Source organism: Protopterus annectens, chromosome 4.part1 (genome assembly GCF_019279795.1).
Source record: "Protopterus annectens isolate FY-2018-M chromosome 4.part1, PAN1.0, whole genome shotgun sequence".
Classification (NCBI taxonomy): Eukaryota; Metazoa; Chordata; order Ceratodontiformes; family Protopteridae; genus Protopterus; species Protopterus annectens.
This window is the reverse complement of record NC_056734.1, coordinates 308,878,402-308,901,983: the sequence shown is the minus strand read 5'-3', so window position 1 is coordinate 308,901,983 and position 23,582 is coordinate 308,878,402. Positions and strand designations below refer to the sequence as shown.

General features: G+C 35.3%; 1 protein-coding gene across 1 annotated transcript in view; it reads right to left on the bottom strand.

Annotated features, from left to right (window-relative positions):
• The window catches only part of LOC122800843, a 1,417,490-nt gene that overhangs the window by 1,192,922 nt on the left and 200,986 nt on the right, over positions 1–23,582 (bottom strand). Inside the window, exon 4 of the mRNA XM_044070157.1 lies at positions 9,549–9,611. Within this exon, the coding sequence (XP_043926092.1) occupies positions 9,549–9,611 (63 nt within the window). The remainder of the gene's footprint in view (positions 1–9,548; positions 9,612–23,582) is intronic.

Genomic DNA, 23,582 nt, shown 5'->3' with positions numbered 1-23,582 from the left:
ATCTGCGTGGATACATTACTGACTGGTAACTTTGTATCCTTAGACGCTACAGTATTATTCAACACATCATTGCTATTATTTTGTATACGCCCAACATCCATAATTAAACGGGCTACTTCTTCATGTAAGGAATTAATTTCAGACCGTAATACATTAATTTCATCTTTATGCTATAAAGCCTCCGTCACTTCGCTCGTGCCTTCCATAGCTACAAACAATTATTCCACCAAACAGAAGTAAACAACACCTTAATTGTCCAATCTATAGACAGTCTCTCCGTCCTAGCTACTCTATAAGGCTGCAAGTGAAACCCGACTCCAGTAAGGATGTAAAAACAAAATTTAATGACAGCTACAGCTTGACATAAAAATCACTTCAGCAAAAATATAACACATAACATGGTAAGCGCTTTCATCTGCACAAAACAGACTTCATCAGAACAGGTGACCAATGTTAGTTATCGGAAAATTGATTTGGCTTTAGAAGAATATGTTATTGATAATAGAATATCAGAGGAAATATATAATTTTATAAAGGTGGATTACCCAGTCTTGGCCACGATTGTTGGCATTCCGAAAGTACATAAGGATATTAAAACCCCCCCGTTTCGCCCAATTATATCTGGGAGTAGATCAAAAACATTTAATATTGGGGTAGTCATTGATAGATGGGTAAAGCCGATTTACAGTAAGGTACCCCATCTTATTAAAGATTCTTGGATGTTTTAAGCCCAACTTACCCCAGATAAATGGAATAGTAATCTTATATTTATCACCATCGATGTAGTCGACCTGTTCTCATGTATTCCCAAGCATCAGGGATTAGAAGATTTTTGTACAAGTCTGAGGAAATATTCCGACATGAGTTGGGATCAGGTCAATTTGATTACAGATATGATGGGATTAGTGTTGGACAACAACTTTATTTATTATGAGGGGGAATATTATAAACAAACAAAAGGAGTAGCAATGGGAGCCTCATGTGCTCCCATTTTTGCTAACATGGTCATGTTAGAATGGGAGAACCAATATGTATTTAGTAGTGAGTATTACAAATATATTACATATTACATGAGATTTTTAGACGATATTTTTGTTTTATGGAATGGTCCGGTAGAAAGTATTCAGGATTCCATTGTTTATATAAATCAGTCTAGTGATTTTTTTGAAATTTACCCACAAAATTGATAGTAAGGGTATAGCATTTGGATACGTATATTAGTCATGTGGAGACAGGGTTTCAATCTGAAATATATAGGAAAAATACATATTCTAATGCATACCTTGAGTTTAATAGTTGTCACCCCAAACATATGTTAAAAAACATCTTTAAAGTTCAATATATTCGGGTAGCTCGAATGTCATCTAACTTTGACATTATGCAAAAGGAAATGGAAAATATTACAACAATGTTTTTAAATAGAGGCTATCCCCTGATATTGCTACAAGACATCTCAACCTATGTGATAAGAGAATGGGGGAAAAATATTCACCCATATTGGGTAGCAATTTCAATAATTTTAAGCAAATTGGCAGGTCAGAATATTCAAACTTAAATAGAGCATGTCTCTTGACATATACTCCGTTTGTGAATGATATAAAAAATATTATATGCAAGCACTGGAGCACATTATTAGTGGATGATGAAGTTAAGAATATACTGGGTGATAAACTAGAATGTGTTTATAAAATGGGTATGAATGTAAAAAAAATATTTATTAAAAATGTCAAAGACTATTAATGTTGATAGGGATGGAAAATTACTAAGAAATGTGGGGCTTGTAATCAGTGTGGTCATATAAGTGAAAAGGTAGGATGCAGATTGGAAGATGTTAACAGAACATATGTGAAATTCATAAGGGGGGACTGTAACAGTAGGAATATAGTGTATTTGGCTAAGTGCACTGTATGTTCTGCCTTCTATATAGGAAAAACCGAAAGGCAACATAGAAAATGGGTAAATGACCACATATATAGGATCGAAATTAAGGATACAAAAAATGAACTTTGCAGGCACATTAGTAAATGTGGCACTTTGCATAGTTTCAAATTTGCCATCATTGATCATGTACAAAATTCCCCACGAAGAGGGAATTTCAAAGCATAAGTAGGTAAAAGGGAGAGTGTTTGCCAAATTTTAACAGATGCCACTAGAGAACAAGGCATCAATGATTTTATATCTATCAAGCTGTTTTTGTTATTGAAATAAGCATTTGGTGAAAGGAAGGACATATGAATTCATTTCAGTATTATTTGATATAATACAGTTTAAAACGTGATATTTTTACCAATGGATGAATAGTATGCATAAGTTGTGTTTAGGTTTATTAATTATTTAAGTAATGATATTTATATGTATTTTTTTATAGATATGAATTATATAACAGTAGGTTTTTAGTAATATTATTTATTAAATAAGCATTTGATGAAAGGAAGGACATTCGTATTTACTTTAGCAAAATTCAACACAACATTAGTTTTAAATAAGTGTCATTTATGCCTATGGATGAATTGTTTGTACAAGTTGCCATTTAGGTTTATTATTTTTCAAGTCAAGGCATCTACATTTATTTTATAGTTATGATGTAGTGAATAATAGTAGGTTTTTAATAATATTTTTATTTAAACCATTAGGTTATTTCATAGTATTCTTATTAGGTATAATTATATATATAGAAATGTGGTTTTTGAAATGTTGTGCTGACACTTTGAACATTCAGAAAGGAAAATATGAGCCGAACAAAGGGTTAAGGTAGTCATGTTTTGATGTACGAAAGTTGGCGCCAAAAAGTATTTAAAAGTAGTAGTAGTAATTGAGTCACCTTTTCTGATGAAGTCTGCTTTGTGCAGATGAAAGCGCTTACCGTGTTATGTGTTATATTTTTGCTGAAGTGATTTTTATGTCGAGCTGTAGTTGTCATTAAATTTTGTTTTTACATCCTTACTCGAGTTGGGTTTCACTCGCAGCCTTATACAGTAGCTAGGACGGAGAGACCGTCTATACATTGGACAATTAAGGTGTTGTTTACTTCTGTTCGGTGGAATAATTGGTTAGTATATTAAATACCCAGACAGGACAAAGAGAACAACAGTATAAAAAGTTTTTGGTAGATCAGAGAAAACAATATAATGAAAGGGGCTTTTAGAGTGTTCCTATTACTTTATTGAAAGATAACATAATCTAACGATCAAAACTTTGAAATGGCAGGATTTCGAAGATCGCTTTGTGGATCGCAGTACAGTGAGGATTGGAATATTTGCCCTTTCCTCACTGTAGTGCGATCTCAGAGTTGGAATATGTATTTACCACGGGGTGTGGGGGGCTGCAAGCTTCAAAATGCTGCCAGTTTGAAGTTTTGATCATTCGATTACGTTATCTTTCAATAACGTAATATGAACCCACTTTTAGAGAAGTCATGAAAAGTAATGGTGAACCAAAAAGATGACATGAGAAAAGAAATTAAAAGAAAAGAAAAGAAAAGAATGAAGGCAATATTAGGCCTCTCTTCATACATTTTGAGTAGACTGCAAAGTATGAACTGGAAAAAGAATTCACACAATTAAAAATGAGCTTAACGTGTATTGTTCATATTCTGAAGCAAGTAACAAATCTTTGGAGCTGGATATAACACATTCACTATATACAAAATGAACATATAAACCTTGTGATTGTGTGTTGTTCTTGCATTTCATTTTGTTAACAAGGATACCCCCTGAATATTTTTCTCACAGCTGAATGTATAGAATACTATATTTTTATGTCAAGTGCCTCATACTTATTTTTTTTTTCCTTTCTGGAAAGACAAGTTGACAAGTAGTTCTGCCAGATGAAAAAACCTCATTTGAAAATTAATACTTGATGATGATATATTTGTGCAACCACAATGTAATAAGAAGCAGCTCCTCTAAAGAGGTATGGTATTACCCATAATGCTTTGCAGTAGTATGGAAATAACTGCACAATACATACCATGAAAACTGAGTAATTATTGAAACAAAAAAGTCAAAAAGCACAAGATTCTCTTTTTTTTCAAAATCACTTATGACTTTATCATTAATACAAGAAATTAAAGTCAAAGAAGTACACCTCCAAACTTGACCAATGCACTTTAATATGATGATAGTATGATGATAGGAAAGCAACAAAGGAGGAATATGAATGTAAGTAGATAGAGCAATAATAGTAAAGTATGTGTGTGAAGGAAGAGAAAAAGGGGAGTTAATGTAGGGTGATGTAAGCAGGATAGACAGCAAGACTAATAAGTAGTCTTGTTAATTTTATTTGAGATTACCAGTAACTAAAATATCTTTCACCGATATATGTTGTCTGAGATAGGATGGATGGAAATGTTGAGATCTGGCCATGAAACTCCTCTCACCAATTTAAAGGAGGTTAACAGTAAATGAGAAAGCTCTCACAAATATTGGTTACCTGAGAAGGAAGAGAGAGGAGGAAGACAAGGGAAGAGAAGGGAAGGATTGGAAGATTGAGATCTGGTTTTGAAAAATGTCCTCATCAGTTTCAGAGGAGATTACTGGAACTGGTAAACCTCTTGGATAACAATATCTATTCCGCATATTTGCTATCTGTCTGGCCAAGCAAAACATAACATATAACCTAAGATCACAATCCTCCCTTAACCAAACCATTCCTCAAAGCAAACTCTACACATATGAAACAGTTTCTTTATTATGGCTCCCTAAGTGTGGGAGTCACATATAAAAGATCTGCTATCTACCTCTCCATTCTATATATCTAGATGAGAACTAAAAAACATGAATTCAAATAAATAACGTGTTAGTGCTTTCACTTCTGGGGTATTAGATGATATTATCAATCATATCTCTAAGCTATACAGATCTTTGCAGAATGTCCAGATTTTTGCCTAATATTTTTGGTCTGTTTTTCATAAAATTGTGGTTTTCTGGCAAATTAGTGGCAAATCATTAATTACTGGAATTAGAAAATAACAACAGAGATTTCAGTTTCATACTTTATTCCATTCAGAAAATTAATGCTAATTCAAAATCTATTATTTTATATCTAAGTTTATCTACATTTGTAAGAGCATCATTTAAAAATTGTCCCAATTTTGGGCCTTTGTCCCACTTTTATTTATGGCGTGTCCAGATTTCTTACTCTAAGAAGTTGAGAGGTAAATCACCAACTTCTTAATAAACTGCACTCCAGCTATTATCTTCATATAATGCAATACCACCCTGCAAATAGTACAATAGACTCCCTCCCTCCTTCAATCTTTGATTACAGTCCCTAATCCACAGTCTCTGCTTTCTTCCTTAGCATTTCATCCTCCTTTCCTTGCTCTCTCTTCACCCCTGTCTTTTTTTTTTCCTGTTTTATTTCCCATTTTTCTGCTTGTAGTGTATAAACTCAGACTTCTTTTTTGTCTACACCATGGTGTAATACTGAAGTGAATCTTTTAATTTATTTTGTTTTGTTTTTAGATTATACTACTACTGTTTTTAACTACTGTTGCCTGTATTCATTGGTTGTGATCACCCTGGCTTAAGCCTGAAATGATCCAGCTGGATCTGTGTTGTACACCAGTTAATAGGCAATAAATAAATCAGTCAAATGAGAGGAAAGAGATCATTCACAACATGTTTAGAACCCCATAAGTATGTTGTGCTGGACCGAGAGTACAGGAACACTCCTGTACAGATTGTAACATCACAGAAAAATTATAAATCCTTACATTCAGTACAGAACTAACAAACAGTAGGGTTTTGGGGGAATGAAAAAAAATAATTATTAATGTATTTGCAGAAGAGGTGGATGTGTTGCAGGTATTTGCTTAAGTAACTCTGTAAGTATTTCTGTTCTCATGGAAAATGAAAAACAAAAATACTGCATGCAAAAGAAGCATAACAAGTGACATATGTATCTTAACATAAAATAGATCAAAATATTACATTTTGATTGGGCAATATCTTCTTCTCATTCTTTAAGCAGTATAATTCCATCTTAGAGATATTTCAAAACCTACAAGCATAATCAAAGACATACTGCACCCTGAGCAGATTATACATTATAAATATTACTTCTGCATTTAGTCTCAGTAAAAGCCTTCAAATGGGACCTAAAATTAAAACTTAACCAATATTAAGTAATACAAAGGTATTCATGAACTGCTTCTGTATTTTGGGATTCTCTTTACATATTTCAATTCATTAGTGGGAATTTATTTACCTAGATTTGATTACTGGGATAGATCTATGATCATATTTGAACAATTTTAGACTCAGATTTTGGACAGAAAGTTGTATAAAGCACAAAAAAGGAGTGCAATAAATAGGATCTTAATAAATATAATAGAGTAAAGCAATATGTATATATATATATATATATATATATATATATATATATATATATATATATCTATATATATATCTATATATATATATATATATATATATATATATATATATATATATATATATATCTGTGTGTGTGTGTGTGTGTATGCATTATATATATATATATATATATATATATATATATATATATATATATATATATATATATATATATATATATATATAGATATATATATATATATATATATATATATATATATATATAGTGTGTGTGTGTGTGTGTATAAACACACAGTGCTATGAGAAAACATATATAAAAACAGGCATCTATATACATTATTATAAATCCATAGAAAAAAATGATAACATTAAAAAAGTGAGTGGGGAAATGTAATTGATGATAATCTCTTACTAAATCAAGCCACAAATAAGATTTTTCAAAAAGGTTGAGGGTTTGCAGAGTTAGGTAATGTGGTCTAAAGGAAGCAGACACATTGAATGGGCTTGTTTGGCAAGAAGCAGTCTAAAATGTGATCTGAAATAGTGTTTCCAGACTTGATTGGTAATGCTTTGTTACTGATAGTAGACAAAAAGCCCTCTTAAATGATATCTATAATTGAGGCAGAACTGTGCTGCTCCCCAAAGCTTTATCATAACCAGCTCTGTGGCTGTTACAGTGGCTGCAGTTTGCTAAAAGAAAATTGGGAAACAAACATTCAGAATTAGAAATCTGTATCTGTTGAAAAGTACAAAATCCAGGGGTGGTAGTCTCTCCTTGTCTCTTTAGTGAAATTATGAAAAAAGGAAGATGCTGTTTGTCTGCTAATTCTTGTCAGCCCTAATAAAAATGGTACAAAGAGAAGTTAAAATGTGAAAGCACTTGTATTAAGACTGTAATAGTGCTGTTGTTTTTAAACTACATAGTAAAGAAAGTTGATTATAGCACAGCTGTATTCAAACAGTGCATTAAAATAAAAAAAAAAAAAGTTGCCAGTGTTCAGTTTTAGAAATCGATAGATATTAGGGAAAAATTAACAGTGACATTTATGAAATACATTCTCCCTTTACACTGTTTTAGTATCACAGTTATTCCTAAGCATATTTAAAACAGAGTATCAGGAAACTTGTTTGTAAAATGTATCTTCATGTCATGCAATCAGATTACTGACTCAAAATTGTACAAAAACACTGCAGCAGCAGTCAGATACAATCCCTAATTTTAACATAAACAATATATACCTGTCTTTGGTGCCAGAAATGTTAGAAATGTGTGGACTGTGTTCCCACACTAGGCAGCTGGATTGATATACTGGCAATAATGAACCATTAAGGGGGAGCGAGAAATTACGATGGTCTCCCCAGGGGGTATCCTTTGTAATGAGGTATTAAACAGTGGTCACATTTGCTTGAGTCATTGGTAGTTTAAATGAATTTTATTGATCCAATGACACTTATCTGAAGAATAAGAACAATGGAGAATGCTATGGTGTCTGGCCCAATTTCCCCTGGACAGTATAAATACCACCTCAAGTATTCCTTAAATAATGATCATAGGCTTACTCATGGGGCTATAACAGTTTAATATATGCAACCTAGTAAATGAATAATCTGTTGAATATTTCTTCTCATATTCTCATGTAGTGCTGCTGGGAGATAAAATGAGCTACAAATGTAGTCATAATAAAATGGACTTCAGTGCAGCTGGGGCAGTCTTTGCCAATGTCTCTTGCTGGAAAACTTTCTGCATTGTATCATAACATAATATTGTATTTTGTGTAGTTTTGCACTTCTAAAATATTGCTACTACCCCATGTTTAAACAAACTCTATGGGTTTGGATGAATGTGTATATTTGTGTAAATATGATCTATCTGATAAAGAAATTAAATACATTAATGACAGCATGATGACACCTCTCATATTGCTTTTCCATTGCCAGTGGGAGATACAAAACTAGATCTGCAAATGTAGTAATAAAATCACTCCAAATGCAAGCAGTAATTTCTTCTTCAAATGAGTGTTAACTCAACATTTGAGTGCATATTTCTTGAACCAAATATGATGTTCTGTGCAGTCTGAGAACTAGAAAATGTAATATCTGTCTTTAAACCAGTGTGTGTGTGTGTGTGTGTGTGTGTGTGTGTGTGTGTGTGTGTGTGAGTGTGTGTGTGTGTATGTGTGAAAATGACTGTAATGTACTTCTCAAATATATCTAATTGTGAGGAATAGTCTTTAATCTGACTCTTTAAAATGCTAAGGTCCATGTTTTCCTCACATTGAAAAGGTCAGTCATAGTTTCAACACTCTATAATAAATAATAGGGAAGCATACTGTTTCACGAAAATAGCATTGTATAAGTATAAACTAATAGAATTTATCTGTGCTGTTAACTTCCAAGGTGAAGTTGGTAGCATTCCATATTTTGCACATTTTTCACATCATGAGAGGCAGTGTCCCATATTTTGCCCATTTTTCCTCATTATGATAGGTAATATTCCACATTTTGTCAATTTTGTCCACATTATGATAGATAGTGTTCTACATTTTGGAAATAAAAGTAGTGTCATGAGTGTGTAAGACTGTCTAATCACAGAAACTATTTTTTTTTTCTTTTTTCCTAGGAATTACTTATTTTTTTTACTGCTTTCACCTCCTGTTCATTTTATTTAATTGTCTGTTTGATTGTTTTGGTAGGAAGTCTGTCTTGTATCTTACAAGTGGAGTAAGACTCTGAGGTATGATGTATTACCTAATAGCAGCACACTTTGTGGTAACACTGACTGCCTTCATTACAAGGGTGACGTTCCTACCCTCCCTTCTCTTGTTTTATTCCTTCCTTATTCTGCTCATATGAATGTTGAAAATATATGAATAATTTTGCAAGCAATATAGTCAGAAAAGAACAACACATATGTTAGCTTAGATTTCCTACTAATCATTGTGAAAACAAATTGCAAAGTATCTCAACATATGTAAAAGTTTTACTTTATAAATAGTGTTTATTTCTAAGTTTTCTTGTATTTCAGCTATTTTCCAAGATACCTTCTCATTTTGAGTAGTAATATGAGATACACAACATACTGGTCACAGAAAACACAGCTGGTGCATCTTTCTCTTGCTTGTTTACTTTGCTAAGCATGGGTCAGCACTAGAACAATACCAACAGTGTCAGATACTGTGATTTATTGAATAAAGAATAATGAATACTTACAAACTGTGGTTGTGTTTAATGATAACCATGGAGCTGAAGTGCTTGAATTTGTTGATGTGATATCTGAAAAAAGAAAAACACTACATTTCCAAAAGGTGTATGCCACGTTTCTTGATGAATTTTTATTTCTTCATCTGCATTAACTTTTAAAAGTCTTCCATAGTGTGATGTATTATTTAATACTGCAAGGAGACACTTTACTGCATCTGATTAGCAATAGTATTATGCTAGAATTATAAGAAAGAGACACATAAAAAACAAAATAACATTGAAGATTCCAAGAGTTATGCCAAACTATTACTAGAATATATTATTGTTCATGCATTCTGTGAAATGTCATTTCAGGATGAAATTTTGATAAAAGCAACAAAATATGCAATAGAATTAGGCACAGAGCTTGAATAAAGGCAGTGACAGCGCAAATGACATCATTTGCTGAGATGGGATATTTTGTTAATATATGCACATAAATATGAAAAGAAGAATAAAATGTTTTTACAGTTCTTTCGTATTCATTACTGACATTCTTTGCATAAAATATGTTGACAGGTGTACAACATGTATCCTCACACTGTGTTAGAAAGGCACTAAAGTGAAAAAAGATTGTCACATTATCTGCAATGTGCAAACTATTTAGAATGTAGTATTTTGCAATTATCTGTAATTGACACTATTCTGCTGAACATCTGACTGTAGCAAGTTTGTTGAAGACTATTAAATATTTAAAATGAACACTTAAGTTAGTGCTGACTTATTGATACCAGATGTACCTTTCTCCGAAAGACTGATCTATATCAGTCATAAGACTGCTTATGTACATATGCTTCATTTGGTGAATGCCTATAAAATACTAAGCTGCAAAGGTCATTTTTTTCCTTACAAGTGAGTGTTATGAGTGATGTTATGAGTAATCTGTTATATTATGTCAATCTGAGGGATATTTACATTTGCCATCAAACCTCTCAACTATCCAGATTTTTACAGAATGTCCGGAGCTTTGCCTCATATTTTTGACCTGTTTCTCATAAAATTTGTAGTTTTCTGGCAAGCATTGAGGATTGAAGTCATTAAATAATGACAGTCATTTAGGTTTTGGTCTTCATATCCTTCAGAAAAAGCATGCTAAAGCAAAATGTTAGTCTAGCAGCATTTTTAGTTTCTAAGAACAATATTTAAAATCTGTCCCTGACTTTGGGTCTTTGTATCCCCATAATTTTTGCGTTTGTCCAGATTTCCTGTGCTAAGACAGTGAGAGGTATATTTACCATGCAATTCATTACGGGCATCTCATTTGTTTAACTACAAAGGCAGGTCAATACATACTTTCATGCTTTTAATAGCCCCAAGGCTGTATCAATTTTCCTTCACTATTACTGGAATTAGAATCTAATGCTTCTGCCACAGTTCTTTACTAGTATAGTGAAAAGGGTCGATGTATGGTGAGTAACCATTTTACTAACTGTGGGGAAGAATCTGTTCACATTTCTCATATAAGAGTTTCAAAAACTGTTAGACATTCTTACTCTCAGAAGTTTGTTCATTTCTTTCTCTTTATACTAGTAATAGTGGTGTTGTTGCAAAATGAAACAAGCTTTTATTCAATTTATTCTGAAGTGATATTTCAAGTAAGTTATCCATATGGAGAATGGAGAATGTACTTTAGTAGCCAATTAATTACTTATATCTTGATCAGTGAACTCGGTTTAATGTGTACTCAAGAGTGTTTGACAGACAGAGACAGTGTGTGCATGTGCATGTGTGAGTGTGCGCGCGCATGTGTACTCATGTGTGAGTGTGTGTATATATATATATATATATATATATATATATATATATATATATATATATGTGTGTGTGTGTGTGTGTGTGTGTGTGTGTGTGTGTGTGTGTGTGTGCATATGGAGGCAGGAAAATATATTAATAAGAGACACAGATTTTAGGCTTCAAAAAAATGAAATTGCTTTTCCATGACAAGAAATCCAGGAATTATACCTGTGATTTTTAAATGTAATTTCTGGTCATTATGGTGTTTTCAGTATAAATTTAATTTGGAATATATATACATATATATATATATATATATATATATATATATATATATATATATATATATATATATTGAACATTAAAACAGATTCGCAGCATACAACACTCAATAATGCAAACTGTAAAAATTATAAATAATAAAGAAAGGCAAAATACATCATGTTATTACAGTGATTTCATTATAAATTTAATCTGCATTGTTATATATTGCAAATTAAAACACCAAACCAGGACCGAAACACTGAGGGGGGAGGAATGTCCACATTCACCAAGGATATTCACACCACCAGGCTAGTTTCCCAACACAATGCTTCTAAAATTCTCCAGGTGCAACTAACACTAGATAAGACTGAAATCTGAATTGTAGCTTACTACAGATCCCACACCATGCCCCAAGATTCTCACTACACCTTTCTAAACATACTGGAAAATATTAAGATACAACCAAACACCCTAATACTGGGTCATTTCAACTACCCTGCCATTAACTGGGAAAATTACTTGTGTACCAACACCTTTTCCCAACAGTTCTTGGAATTCATAAATTCCAATGCCCTGGTTCAACTAATCCATAGTCCCACCAGGGGCTCCGATACCCTACACCTGGTCATTACCAACATGGGAAATCGATGCGCCACACCTATGGTCACCCGCTCATTGGTCAGGTCTGACCATAAGCTAATCTCCCTTAACATCCACATCCCAACCCCAACCCCCAGTAAAGAAACCACCATAAAAAACTTCTTCAAAGCTAACTTCATGATACTCAAGTCAGAAGTGACAAATTTCATGACACCCATGCAGGTGGGAACTGAAAGTTCTACTGCTGAATCCTAGAAATAAAAGAAATAAGATGGGGATAAGAAGAGGGGTGGAGAATGGCTACTTTGCACTTACACCGCCCCCCCCCTTCTTATCCCCCTCTTATTTCTTATCTTGTGGTGCTTTATTTCCATTAACAATTTTCATGCTTCAATGTATAAATGATTTATGAATTTCAACTTAGGTAGTCGAGTGAATGTGTATTTAGGATATATGCTTTAAGTGTCAATAAGTTTGTAAAGATATAAGTGGCATTTTATTTAATGCTAAAAATAAATAGATGACCCAGTCTGTACTAAAGTTAGCCCAGAAGTTGATGTTGAAAACTTCTGAAGTATTACGACTACTAAATTCCCTCATATGTTGGACCTTGTTACAATACATACAGTGGCCGCATGGTATGCAACCCAACACTGGGCCACCTCACAGGGTATGTTGAGTGCGGACAATAGAACTAGGTCCCACCCTCTTGTAATGGCTAAAAAGGGATCCCAGTGTACATCCTCTTCTGAAATAAAAAGAGCATCTGTCACCCAAAAAAGGGTGTAATCTGTCCTCAGCCATAAGAATGTTCCAATGTCTATTGATGATATTCATAAACCCACATGTATTGCATCCGTATGTGGTCACCAGATGAACCAGAGGATTAGATGAATCTTTTTGTTTGTCCTTATATTGTAACAAGTCAGTTCTATTTTGATTGGAAGCCCAATGACAAGCAGTGCTGACAGTACCAGAAGAGTAACCCCTCTCATGAAACCTGTGTATTAAATCATACCTGGTATTCTAAAATGTTTGCTGGCTTGAACAGATCCTTTTTACTCGGAGGAATTGTGATTTGGGGATATTCTGGATGATATTTTGAGGGTAAAAGCTTGTAGCATGTAAAAGCGAGTTATATTCGGGGAATTTCCTGAAAACCCGAGTGGCTAGGGTATCATCAGAATTCCTGCTAACCTCAACATCAAGGAAAACAATTCTCGATTTATGGAAATTTAATTTAAACTCAATTCCCCATACATTGTCATTGAGATAGCCAAAAAATTCCCGTAGGTAAGTTTCATCCGACTTCCACACCACCCAACTATCATCCAGATATCACCTCCAAATGTCTAATTCATCAATGTATACATTATGACTAGAGTCATAAATGATAACCTCCTCAATGTAAGCCATGAAAAGGTCCACATAAATGGGTGCGAAAGAAGCACCCATTGCTGTACCTTTGACCTGCCAAAAACATTGGTCCTGGAAGTAGAATACGTTACTAGTAAGAACATATTCAGCCAGGCATACTCGAAAATTATTAAAGCCTGGTTGGTATAAGCCAGATCTTCCCAACCAAAAATCCAAAGCGTGGAAACCTGCCCAATGTGGAATGTTCGTGTAGAGAGAGCTTACATCCAAGGTACATAACAGCCAATGGGGCTCCAATTGCATGTCAGAAATAATATCCAAGAATTGGGTAGTGCCCTGAATTCTGGCCCGTATCATGGGTAGTAGTGGTTTGAGATAGTGTGCCAAATATTCAGAAAGAGTTTTGGTAATGGAACCCTGCCCTAATACTATTGGTCTTCAAGGGGGGCATATAGCAATCCTTATGTATTTTGGGTAAAAGGTAAAAATACTGTTTGCACGGAGATGAAACTAGCAACTGATGTCTAACTGACTCTGTAATGATGCCCTCTTCCTGAGCCTGCATCAGAAAAGAATCAATTTTTGTCTTGAAATGACTAGTTGGGTCCAATGGCATAGCTATATAATATTTGTTAGCACCCAATTGTCTGGCTGCTTCCTCATTATAGTTGACACAATCCTGAATCACTACTGCCCCACCTTTATCTGCTTGTACAATAACAATTTCTTTATTGTTCTTGAGATCCTCTATACATTGTACCTCCTCTTTGGAAAGGTTGTTGTAGGATACCTGAAAATCCCTGAGGTTACAATATAGATCCTTCAGGGCATTAGCTTGAAAAGTGGATACTAAATGTGACATAGGTGGTGTAAAAGTAGATCTTTTGAATCTAAACTCTGGAACTTCCTGAATAGTGTTATTTTCAAAAAACAATTTTTAATTGAGTAAATGGAAGAAATTGACCATATCCTGTGCTAAAGTGTATTCTGGAACAAAAAAGCTGGGGACAAAATTAAGCCCTTTATTAAGAACTTTAATTTGTAAAACAGAAAGGTGTACAGATGAGATATTATGTACATTCATACAATTTGTTAGTGTTCTATCATCAGTTGTAACAGACCTTCCAAACCCTCCACAGGTTTGGCGTTTTTTATGCTTCCTCCCCCCTCGTCTGTACCTAAACCCAAAGGGTGTGACAAACTCCTTTTTTTGGGATTAGGTGAGACATCTGTGTGGTTGCCCTACCCTTCAGTATTGGAGGACGTTTCATCCCCAGATGTGTAACTCAATGACTCCGAGCTACATTTCAAAATGGATTTAGGACTTTTTCTCTTGGGGGCCAATGGCTTGTTACTCAGAAGCTTAAAAGTGACATTCTTAGGCATATCAAATGGTTTGCCTCTTTCATAGTCCCCTATATCCCTTTGGAGCTTTTTCAATTTTTTTGTCCTTTAAAACCTGTTCTAGCTTAAATAAGTCTGTTGTTAACTGATTCACCCAAGAGGTGAAAGACCCACTAAATTCAAATTTGTTAACCTCCATACAAAGTGTTTCTACCTCCTGAATCCCTTGTTATGAACGGGCTGTAAAACAACCTTCTTCAAAGAATGGATCTACTCACTCTAAGCCAGTGGTGTTTGATACACCCCAACACCAATCAACTTCAACTGACTGCCTGGATGATAGGGTCTTAATTGCTGCGAACAACAAAACCAGCACCCATTCAGGGTTAAATTTTCTCTGTACAATACTTGTGTCAGTTATTACCTTATGGTTGTACTTAACCTTTATCAAGGTTAATCTATTGGCCATTTCAGGATGTCTGCTCATGGATCCTCCTCTTTCAATGCATTCGCATGTCAAAATGTTTTTGAAAGAGGTTTTACATAAGCAGCCTTCAAGAAAACCAGTGGCTCCTTCTTGATATCTTAATTTTGTGTTTAGAGAAACTAACTTTCTGCATTTGACCAGCTACTCTGAGTAACTTGAGGTTCATGATATGAAAAGCAATTTTATTGATTGCTCTGGCCTCTGCAAGAAGAGTATCTGAGTTACTGGCACTTATGGTGAGTCACCTGATCTCATTTTCCACGGAGACAGTTTTCTATGATAACTAATCCTTCTTTTATTCCTAAAGTGGTATCTGAGTTTACTTTAAGCCAAACTATTCACAACCCTGATTTCTATCCTGAACCTAAAGACGAAGGAGAAAAGATACTCTATACCTTGGGACAATTTAGGTACTATGTTGGCAAAACTAAATCTTTCAGATCTTCAGATCAGTTATTCTTTTCTTGTGAAGGTAAGAAGGGGCACCTGTACCAAAACAGATTACGGTTGTATCAGGCTATTGCTTTTGATATTTTCATCACACCAAATCTATTCCAGCCAGGGTCACGGAACAATCTGCCAGGTCTTTAGCCTCATCTATGGATTTTTGAAATGGATTGGATTTTAGAAGTATTTGAAGCAGAATCCTAATCCCTTATACTATTTTTACAAGGCACTACAGGCTTGATCCCTTCTCTAGGTTTAGATCAGGCTTTGCTAGATCATTGTCCAGGGGATCCCAGACCCTTTTTCAACATCCCAAATATCGTAAGCTAGGGTAAACTGACCATATAGCAACAGCAGTAATTAATATGATGAACATAGTACAGTGATGTAAGTAAATGTAACGCAACAGTCAATATTCGATCACTGCTTCAGAAGCTGCTCCTTCCTTCCATTCCCTATGCTTTTTTAGAGTGTTTTTTTTTTTTTTTTTTATGCCAGGGGTGTGGACATTTTTTTTGTTCCCAGCAATGTCCATTCATGGTTCCACCTCTGTGTTTCAGTTGACATGAAAGCTCTGAAGGCTTGGCATCCAAACCCATTTTTTTAGTCAGCTCAACTCAATCAGACTAACGGTTTGGGTGCATGGAAGGCACCTTGAAGCTTTGGAAGCTGGCCAGCTGTTATGTCCTATGGAGGATATGACCCATATAGCTAAGAGTGCTGCAGTAGTGACCATTCAAACATCTACTGTTATGAAAGTTTATTTACTCTACTGTACTTTGTTTAGATCTTGCAATACACCAGAAACATTTCAAATAAGAAATCTTATAACACATAAAACACAGGTGATGTGCTTCATGCCTGTTGCACCTTCTGTATTTGAAAACTATGCATAATGCTATATTTGAGTGATTTAAAACAAAGGAAAGGTCACCCTGCCTTATTTAAACATAGTCTGACAAATTAAAACAATATCTCAATAGTCTAAATATATGTGATTTGCCTAAAGTACTGAACAGAAAAGAAAAATCAATAGCCAGTTATCTGGGCATCTATATCTCCACCTGGAATGAAGGATTTTTTTGAGAACACCAACAGATGTGTTTTGATGGTTATCATCACAATTCTGTCACTGATAATGCACTTGTTTAAGAAACTGGAACTATTAATTGGTCTGCTGATATTAATTGTATGTTTTTCCTTAAAGTATGTTTGCACATGAAATGAGTTACTTCTTTATGTTTTGTGTGATAACAGCAAGTAATATAATTACATTTTGGCTACTTATTCATTTGAACTGATATGCTCAGCTACATATTTCAAATGTGGACTTGCATTATTTGTCATCATGCCTTTTAATATTCAGATGTGTTTTTCAAGGTCCAATAGATGGCACTGTTTTATTAGTTTATAACTTATTTCATTCGGCTCTTTTTTTTAGAATTCACTTATTATATTATACTGAATTATTGTTACATGAACAACATGCTATATATTTGTTGTTATTACAGTGGGATACATTTCTGTATTTTTTTGAATGCGTGCCATTTTTTTTAAAGCTTTGGGGACTCTTTAAAGGCAAGCAAATTGATCCAGTCAAATGGCTTGTACATAGCTTTTAAAAAGATTCTGCAATTGTATTTCTGTATAAAGGGACGAATAGGCCAAAAAGAGAAACCCAAGATCTGCTGTATGTTCTGGTGATTGAAACTATCAAGAAACTGCTTCAACCATCCCACTGCATGGCACTCCAAACACACATTTACACAGACAGACACATAGACACACACAAACACCACACGCACATACACGCACACACAGACACACACACACACACACACACACACACACACACACACACACACACACACACACACACACACACAGCTTAGACTTAGATATGAGGGTACAGTAAAACACATATTAAGAAATTACAGCATATTGTATCACCACTCTACTAGAGTCATCTATATTTTCTCACCTGTGCACCTGCTATATCAAACATTTATGACTGATCTGCACAGACTATTCTAGTCATATCTAGTTCACACAGAGCACTGCAGGTGCTACTTTCTGACACTACCAGTAACCATGAAGAATAATCAATAACCTGCTTAAATCACTAAACCCAACAATAAATATAACATCAGATAACCTCATAGCTTTCAACCTCTTAGCACAAAAAAATCTGGGCAAAATCAAAAATAACGGGGGGAACAAGGCCCCAAAAAAGGGAGAAATTTTCAAATATTGCTCTTACAAACTTAGAAAGTTGCTAGAATAAAAGGTCTTGTGTTATCATACGTTGTCTGAAGGATGTGAAATCTGAAACTCAAATGCCTATAATTATTTACTGAATTCAATCCTCGCTAATTTGCCACAAAAATTCAGAAAACTACAAATTTTATGAGGAAGAGACCATAAAACAAGAGACAAAAATCTGGACATTCTGCGAAAATGACAGAGGTATGGATTAACCTGTGGTATGGCTATTCATAAAAAATGTTATTGTTGAAATATTATAACACAAATTCCTAAAAAAATATTTTATGTGAGTTTTTGATTTTTTGTTTCTCCTTCTTGACCTTATAAATCACATAAAAACAGCTTTTAGCCAAGAAAAGTTGGTTTCCTTTAGAAGCAGGTTTTGTATAAAAAGTGTTGATTTTGTTATTTGGAAAGTGTTTCCCAGGAGGGATTCTTTTGCTGTTTACTTTTGTAGTTTAGACAGATGGATTCTTTTCTTGAGTCAGAGTTTTTAAAAATAGAGCATGACTTGAGTATGTTTAAGAGTAATTTTATATAGGATATAGGATGTGCACACAGCTTTCAAGGTGAAAGTTGATCTGGTGACATGGAGCTCTTGGGTGGTGTTGGGATTAAATGTTGGGGAATCCTTGGTTAGGGAATTTATACTGTCTATGAAATTAGTTGAATTATATTTCAATTTTGAGAAGTGAGTTACTGAGAGAGGGGTTAGGGCTAAATGTTTGGCTGGGATGTAAGATTTCTTTACGTGACTCATGCCTTTTTGTTTACTTCTAGTTAACACCTATAGCTCCCTATAGTGTCTAGATCTTTTCTGGATCTTACTTTTTTAACTAAGTGACTTATCCATTAATAATAAACATAAGTTTATATAACTGAAAAGGGCAAGGATTTATTAACAATTTCCCTGCAGTAGAGAAATTGGACAGCCATGATGGTGCAGTGGTTAATGTTGCCGCTTTACAGCAAGAGGTTTTCCAGTTTGATTCTCGGCTGGGGTGCCTTGTGTGCAGAGTCAGCATGTCCTCCCTGTGGTTGCGTGGGTTTCCTGCAGGTGCTCTGGTTTCATCCCAAAGACATGCTGTAGGTGGATTGGACACTCTAAATTGGACCTAGGTGTGAGTCTGTGGGTGTGTCCCTTCTGTGGAAGGTTGGGCACTGGGCTGGCAACTTGACACTTTAAAACTGCACTGCCAATCATGAGTGGACAGGTGATCCGCTGTGGCAACCCCTAACTTTGAAAAGCCAGAAAAAGTCCTGCAGTCAAGAAATCAATCACTAGTTTACACTCATTATTCATATTTATGATCATATATTCATAAACTGAGAGACCTGTATGCTGTTGCGGGATATGGTATGAAATACCATGGTGAGAGACAAGAAAATCCATTGTCGATGTCTATTTATATCACTCTATACTTGAAATATTGCTAGTTGTTTGTTAGTAATTTTGAAAATAAGCAACTTTTCCATATGTACTTAATATTTAAAAAGCAAGTGACTTAAATATGCTACATGGTATCAGGTAAAACCTTAGCTGTTGTTGAAAAAAAAAAACAGTCTGATATTTGCAGTTTAAGTTGCACATCTTGAAAAATATTTAGTGCTATTTATATTGATAATTATACAATTAAGCATATATCTTCATATTTCTATAACTATCTAAATAAAAATGCATTTGTATACACATTCCTTGCTGTTATGTGAAAGCCTATGTATGATTAACCAAAGTGTTATAAAAATATGTCTATGTTGTACATTTTCCATGATATGACAATTTGCTTATGAAAGCTTAGCAACACATATAATTCTGGGTTGGCGTGAATTAATAAATGAGGTTTGGTAACAAACCAGGTTGTCCTGGGACATCTCCAGAAGGGGTTAGACTGATATATCAATGGGAGTTAAGTGGTTAAGGGAAGTGAAAGATTTAAATGGAGGGAGGGATGATTGGGAGGAAATGAGAGAAGGGTGGGGAGGGGCTTAAGGGGTTTAGACAGGTGTAGCTGGATAAGTAATCACATTTTGGCGTGAGCTTGCTAAGGCAAGTGTACATCAGAGATGACCTGTAGGTATTCCTGTGGAACAGGTTGGCCTTGCGTTACTGGTGGGTTTTGGTTGTAGGAGACAGGTGGTCTGTATAGAAAATATCAAATTTTTTTTCATGTTACTGAAGACTGTTGAGTCTGTGGTTCTGGTATGGGAGTGCTTAAACTGGGGAGATTTCAGTTAGCTGTGTGCTCTGGTAAGGGGATAATTTTAGTTGGTAGTTTGGCAACTGAGGTCATTTCAATAAGTTGGATTGTGGGCAGATAAGGGTGGTTGGAGATGGTGTCAGCACAATGGCTGTGGCTTTTATGTTCTTGGTGTAACCTTTTACTAGTTAATTTAAGGGGATGCTGAATTGAGTGGTTTAAGGGCATTCACTCATCGCCGTTTGTTGATACCCCCCTTTAGAGTGAGTTGGCTGCATGGGGCCTTCTTTAGCAGGGTTACGGCTTCTAAATCATTCTGTGGTAAGCATGGTGGTAGCGGAACAGTGATGTCTAAGCTGACAACATTCTGTAACATGACAGAAAAATACATTGGAAAAAATTCAGTACCTCATACTTCAATCACTTCCAAGTATATGGTTACATCCTGTGTGTAATAAAGAGGAATTGACTCAAAATAATTTTCAAAATACCTTTCACATGGCAGTTATTCCCCACAGAGTGTGAACGCTGTTATAAGAATTCTCATTCCCAGGTGACAATTGGTGGTGTTTCACAGGCTTCCATAGGGTGTTGCTGACTGCGCATGCTTTACATTTGCAGAATGTCGTTTCGGTAAACAGATAATTAACATTATATTCAGTATTGCAGCTGTCGTCTGCTGTTATGTTTTGCCATTTACCATTTAATAGCAAGCCACATAAAATATCAGCTCAACAATCCTAATCTTACCCTTGTCGGTAGCAGGAATTTAATAACCCCCCAATATATATCTCCTATTTCATCTGCCCTCTCTACCTTCTGCAGCTGTTTGGATCAAGGAAGAGAGCCGAGGATGAAACTTTCTAAATAGGTTGTCATTTTACCTTGGTGAACAGTAAAATCTACTTCCTGAGGTTTGTATAGTGAACCCCCTTTTCAGGTTGGAACAATCACTTCAATAAACTACATTGTGAGTTTACAATCATGGACTAAGGAAAGTTAGCCATTAAAGGCTCAGTATTTCAACAGTAGACATGGTAAATAGGACTAGTCATGTTATCAGAATGACATGCAGAGTTGTCCATGCTCATCTGTCTGATTACCATTTAGAAAATAATCCAGAAATAGATGGTAGGGTGAGTAGAGTTTATAATGTAAGAGAGATAATTTATGTTATAAAATATTTATATAACAGTACAAGGACTTATGCAGTAAAACAAAATATGTTGCATGCAAATAATTTTGTCTTGTATTTTTATAATGTAAGAGATATATTTGTAAATAATTTAAGAGAGATATTTGTATTCTAATTGAACTGGAATTTACAGATTGAAAGGGAATTGCTGGCTTCTGATTTGGTTCCATTTGCTTCAGAAAGTATAAAGGCAGAAAGTGGTGCTTGCGGGTTTTCTTGTGTTTTGTATGGGACAGTGGACCTTTTGCAGGTAAGCAGATGTTTGTTGTGTAGGGGAAGAATGTATTTTTTTTATTTATTTTTTTTATTTTCCCTCTCTCTAAATAAATGTGATGGTTTGTAATCAGGAAAATGTGCTGTTGTCGCAAGCTTGGCTGCATCTTGCTGAAAAAATTTCATAGAACTTCAGCTGTTGTTGACATCATGTCACAGAGAGCTTGGATGTTTGCATTGCTTTCTATGGGAGCTGGGCAACCTTTTATGGTCATTTGATCAGGGCAGGCTTCAATGGACTAAGTTCCCCAAAAAGGTTGTGTTGTTGAGATCTGTTGCAGTTCTTCTTTGAGACAGGTTGGACTGAGGTCCTGGGGCACCAGTGGTAGAGTGGGTTGGTTGCAGACCAGTGGAGGGGGTGAGAAGAGAAAAGAAAAAAAAAAGGAGAAGGAAAAACCTCATGCCCAAATGTCCATGTCCGTATTTGCATGTCTGTTGTGAGGTGGCTCGGTTGAACAGGAGACGACATTTGTGCCTGACCTGGTCATTTTGGGGAGTTGTGCTCACTGAATGGCAGTTTCCTTGGTGATGCTGGTTGGAGGGTGCATTTTGGTTTCCGACTGTGGGCCTAGCGGTGGTGGACACTGAATGCTTCACCCGTTGAAAGAACCGCTAATTTCTTTTCGCTGGTTTTAGGCTCAGAGTGTGAGGCTTGCTTAAGGTAGCATGGTAGTCTGTGCATGCGCAGGCTGGGTGGTGCAGACATAGGGCTATTTAAAATGTCGCTTGCGAGCTGTCACTGTATACCCACCATACTTCCCAACTGTATGCAGAATGTCCAGATTTTGCCCCCATTATGGTGTGTTCCTCCTCAAACCTGTACTTTTTTGGTAAATAGCTGAGGATTGAAGTCATTAATGACAAACATTTGAGTTTGGGACTCCACACTCTTCAGAAAATTCAGGCTAATGCAACAACATATTATGCAAGGGCAATATTTAAAATCTTCCCCTATTTGTCCCCACATCATTTCACAGCCATTTTTACAATAAGAGTGACTCCAATGTTAATATTTATTAATTTGTTTTACTTCTGTGATGTGTGATTGTGTATCAAGGCCCAAGAGCATGTCTGTAGTGTCATCATTTGTAACAAACGTATGGCATAATGTATATTCTTATTAGCCTTATTTTGTTCTTTCCCTTACTAAGATGAGGAATGCTGCCACTATAATGGGGAACAAAGGGGTAAAGGGACCCTTACTAATGCACTTCAGAGGATTTACATTTGTCTTTCTCTTTGCAGATGGTGGTGTTGAGATAGGCATCGTGAATGGAGCAGTGCTACGGAGGCAGCTCGCAGATGGTAGAAGCAGGTGGTTACGGTGGATATCCTAGTTGCTAAAGGTATGGGGATCTCAATGAGAATGGATTCTGTGGTGATCGAAGTTTGGGGATTCCTGTGGGGGGCATGATGAAGTTACAGGTAATTCATTTTATTTAGTGGACATTAAGGCATGTCACTGTTGCTGGGGTTCAAGTAGGTGGGGTGGAGTCACAGCAATCTTAGGATTATAGGAAGTTACTAGGCTACTGGTTCAGGGGGGTGATGTTACCCATCCACTCATCAAGTCGGCATCTGGAGTGGACAACAACATGCTGAGTTTCAGAGATGGGGCAGGCTCTGGGAAATGATTTGTCTCTTTAACAGTTGATAATGTCATATATGACAGTTAAGCCTGTGGGACTCAGACAGGATTTAGACTTATACTTCAATTGGTGATGATGGAATATGGTCGCGGGTAACCTGGAGAACATTTAATATTAAATACTTTGGTTATGACAGTGCATTAACAGTTTTTATTTATTTATTTTTTGGTA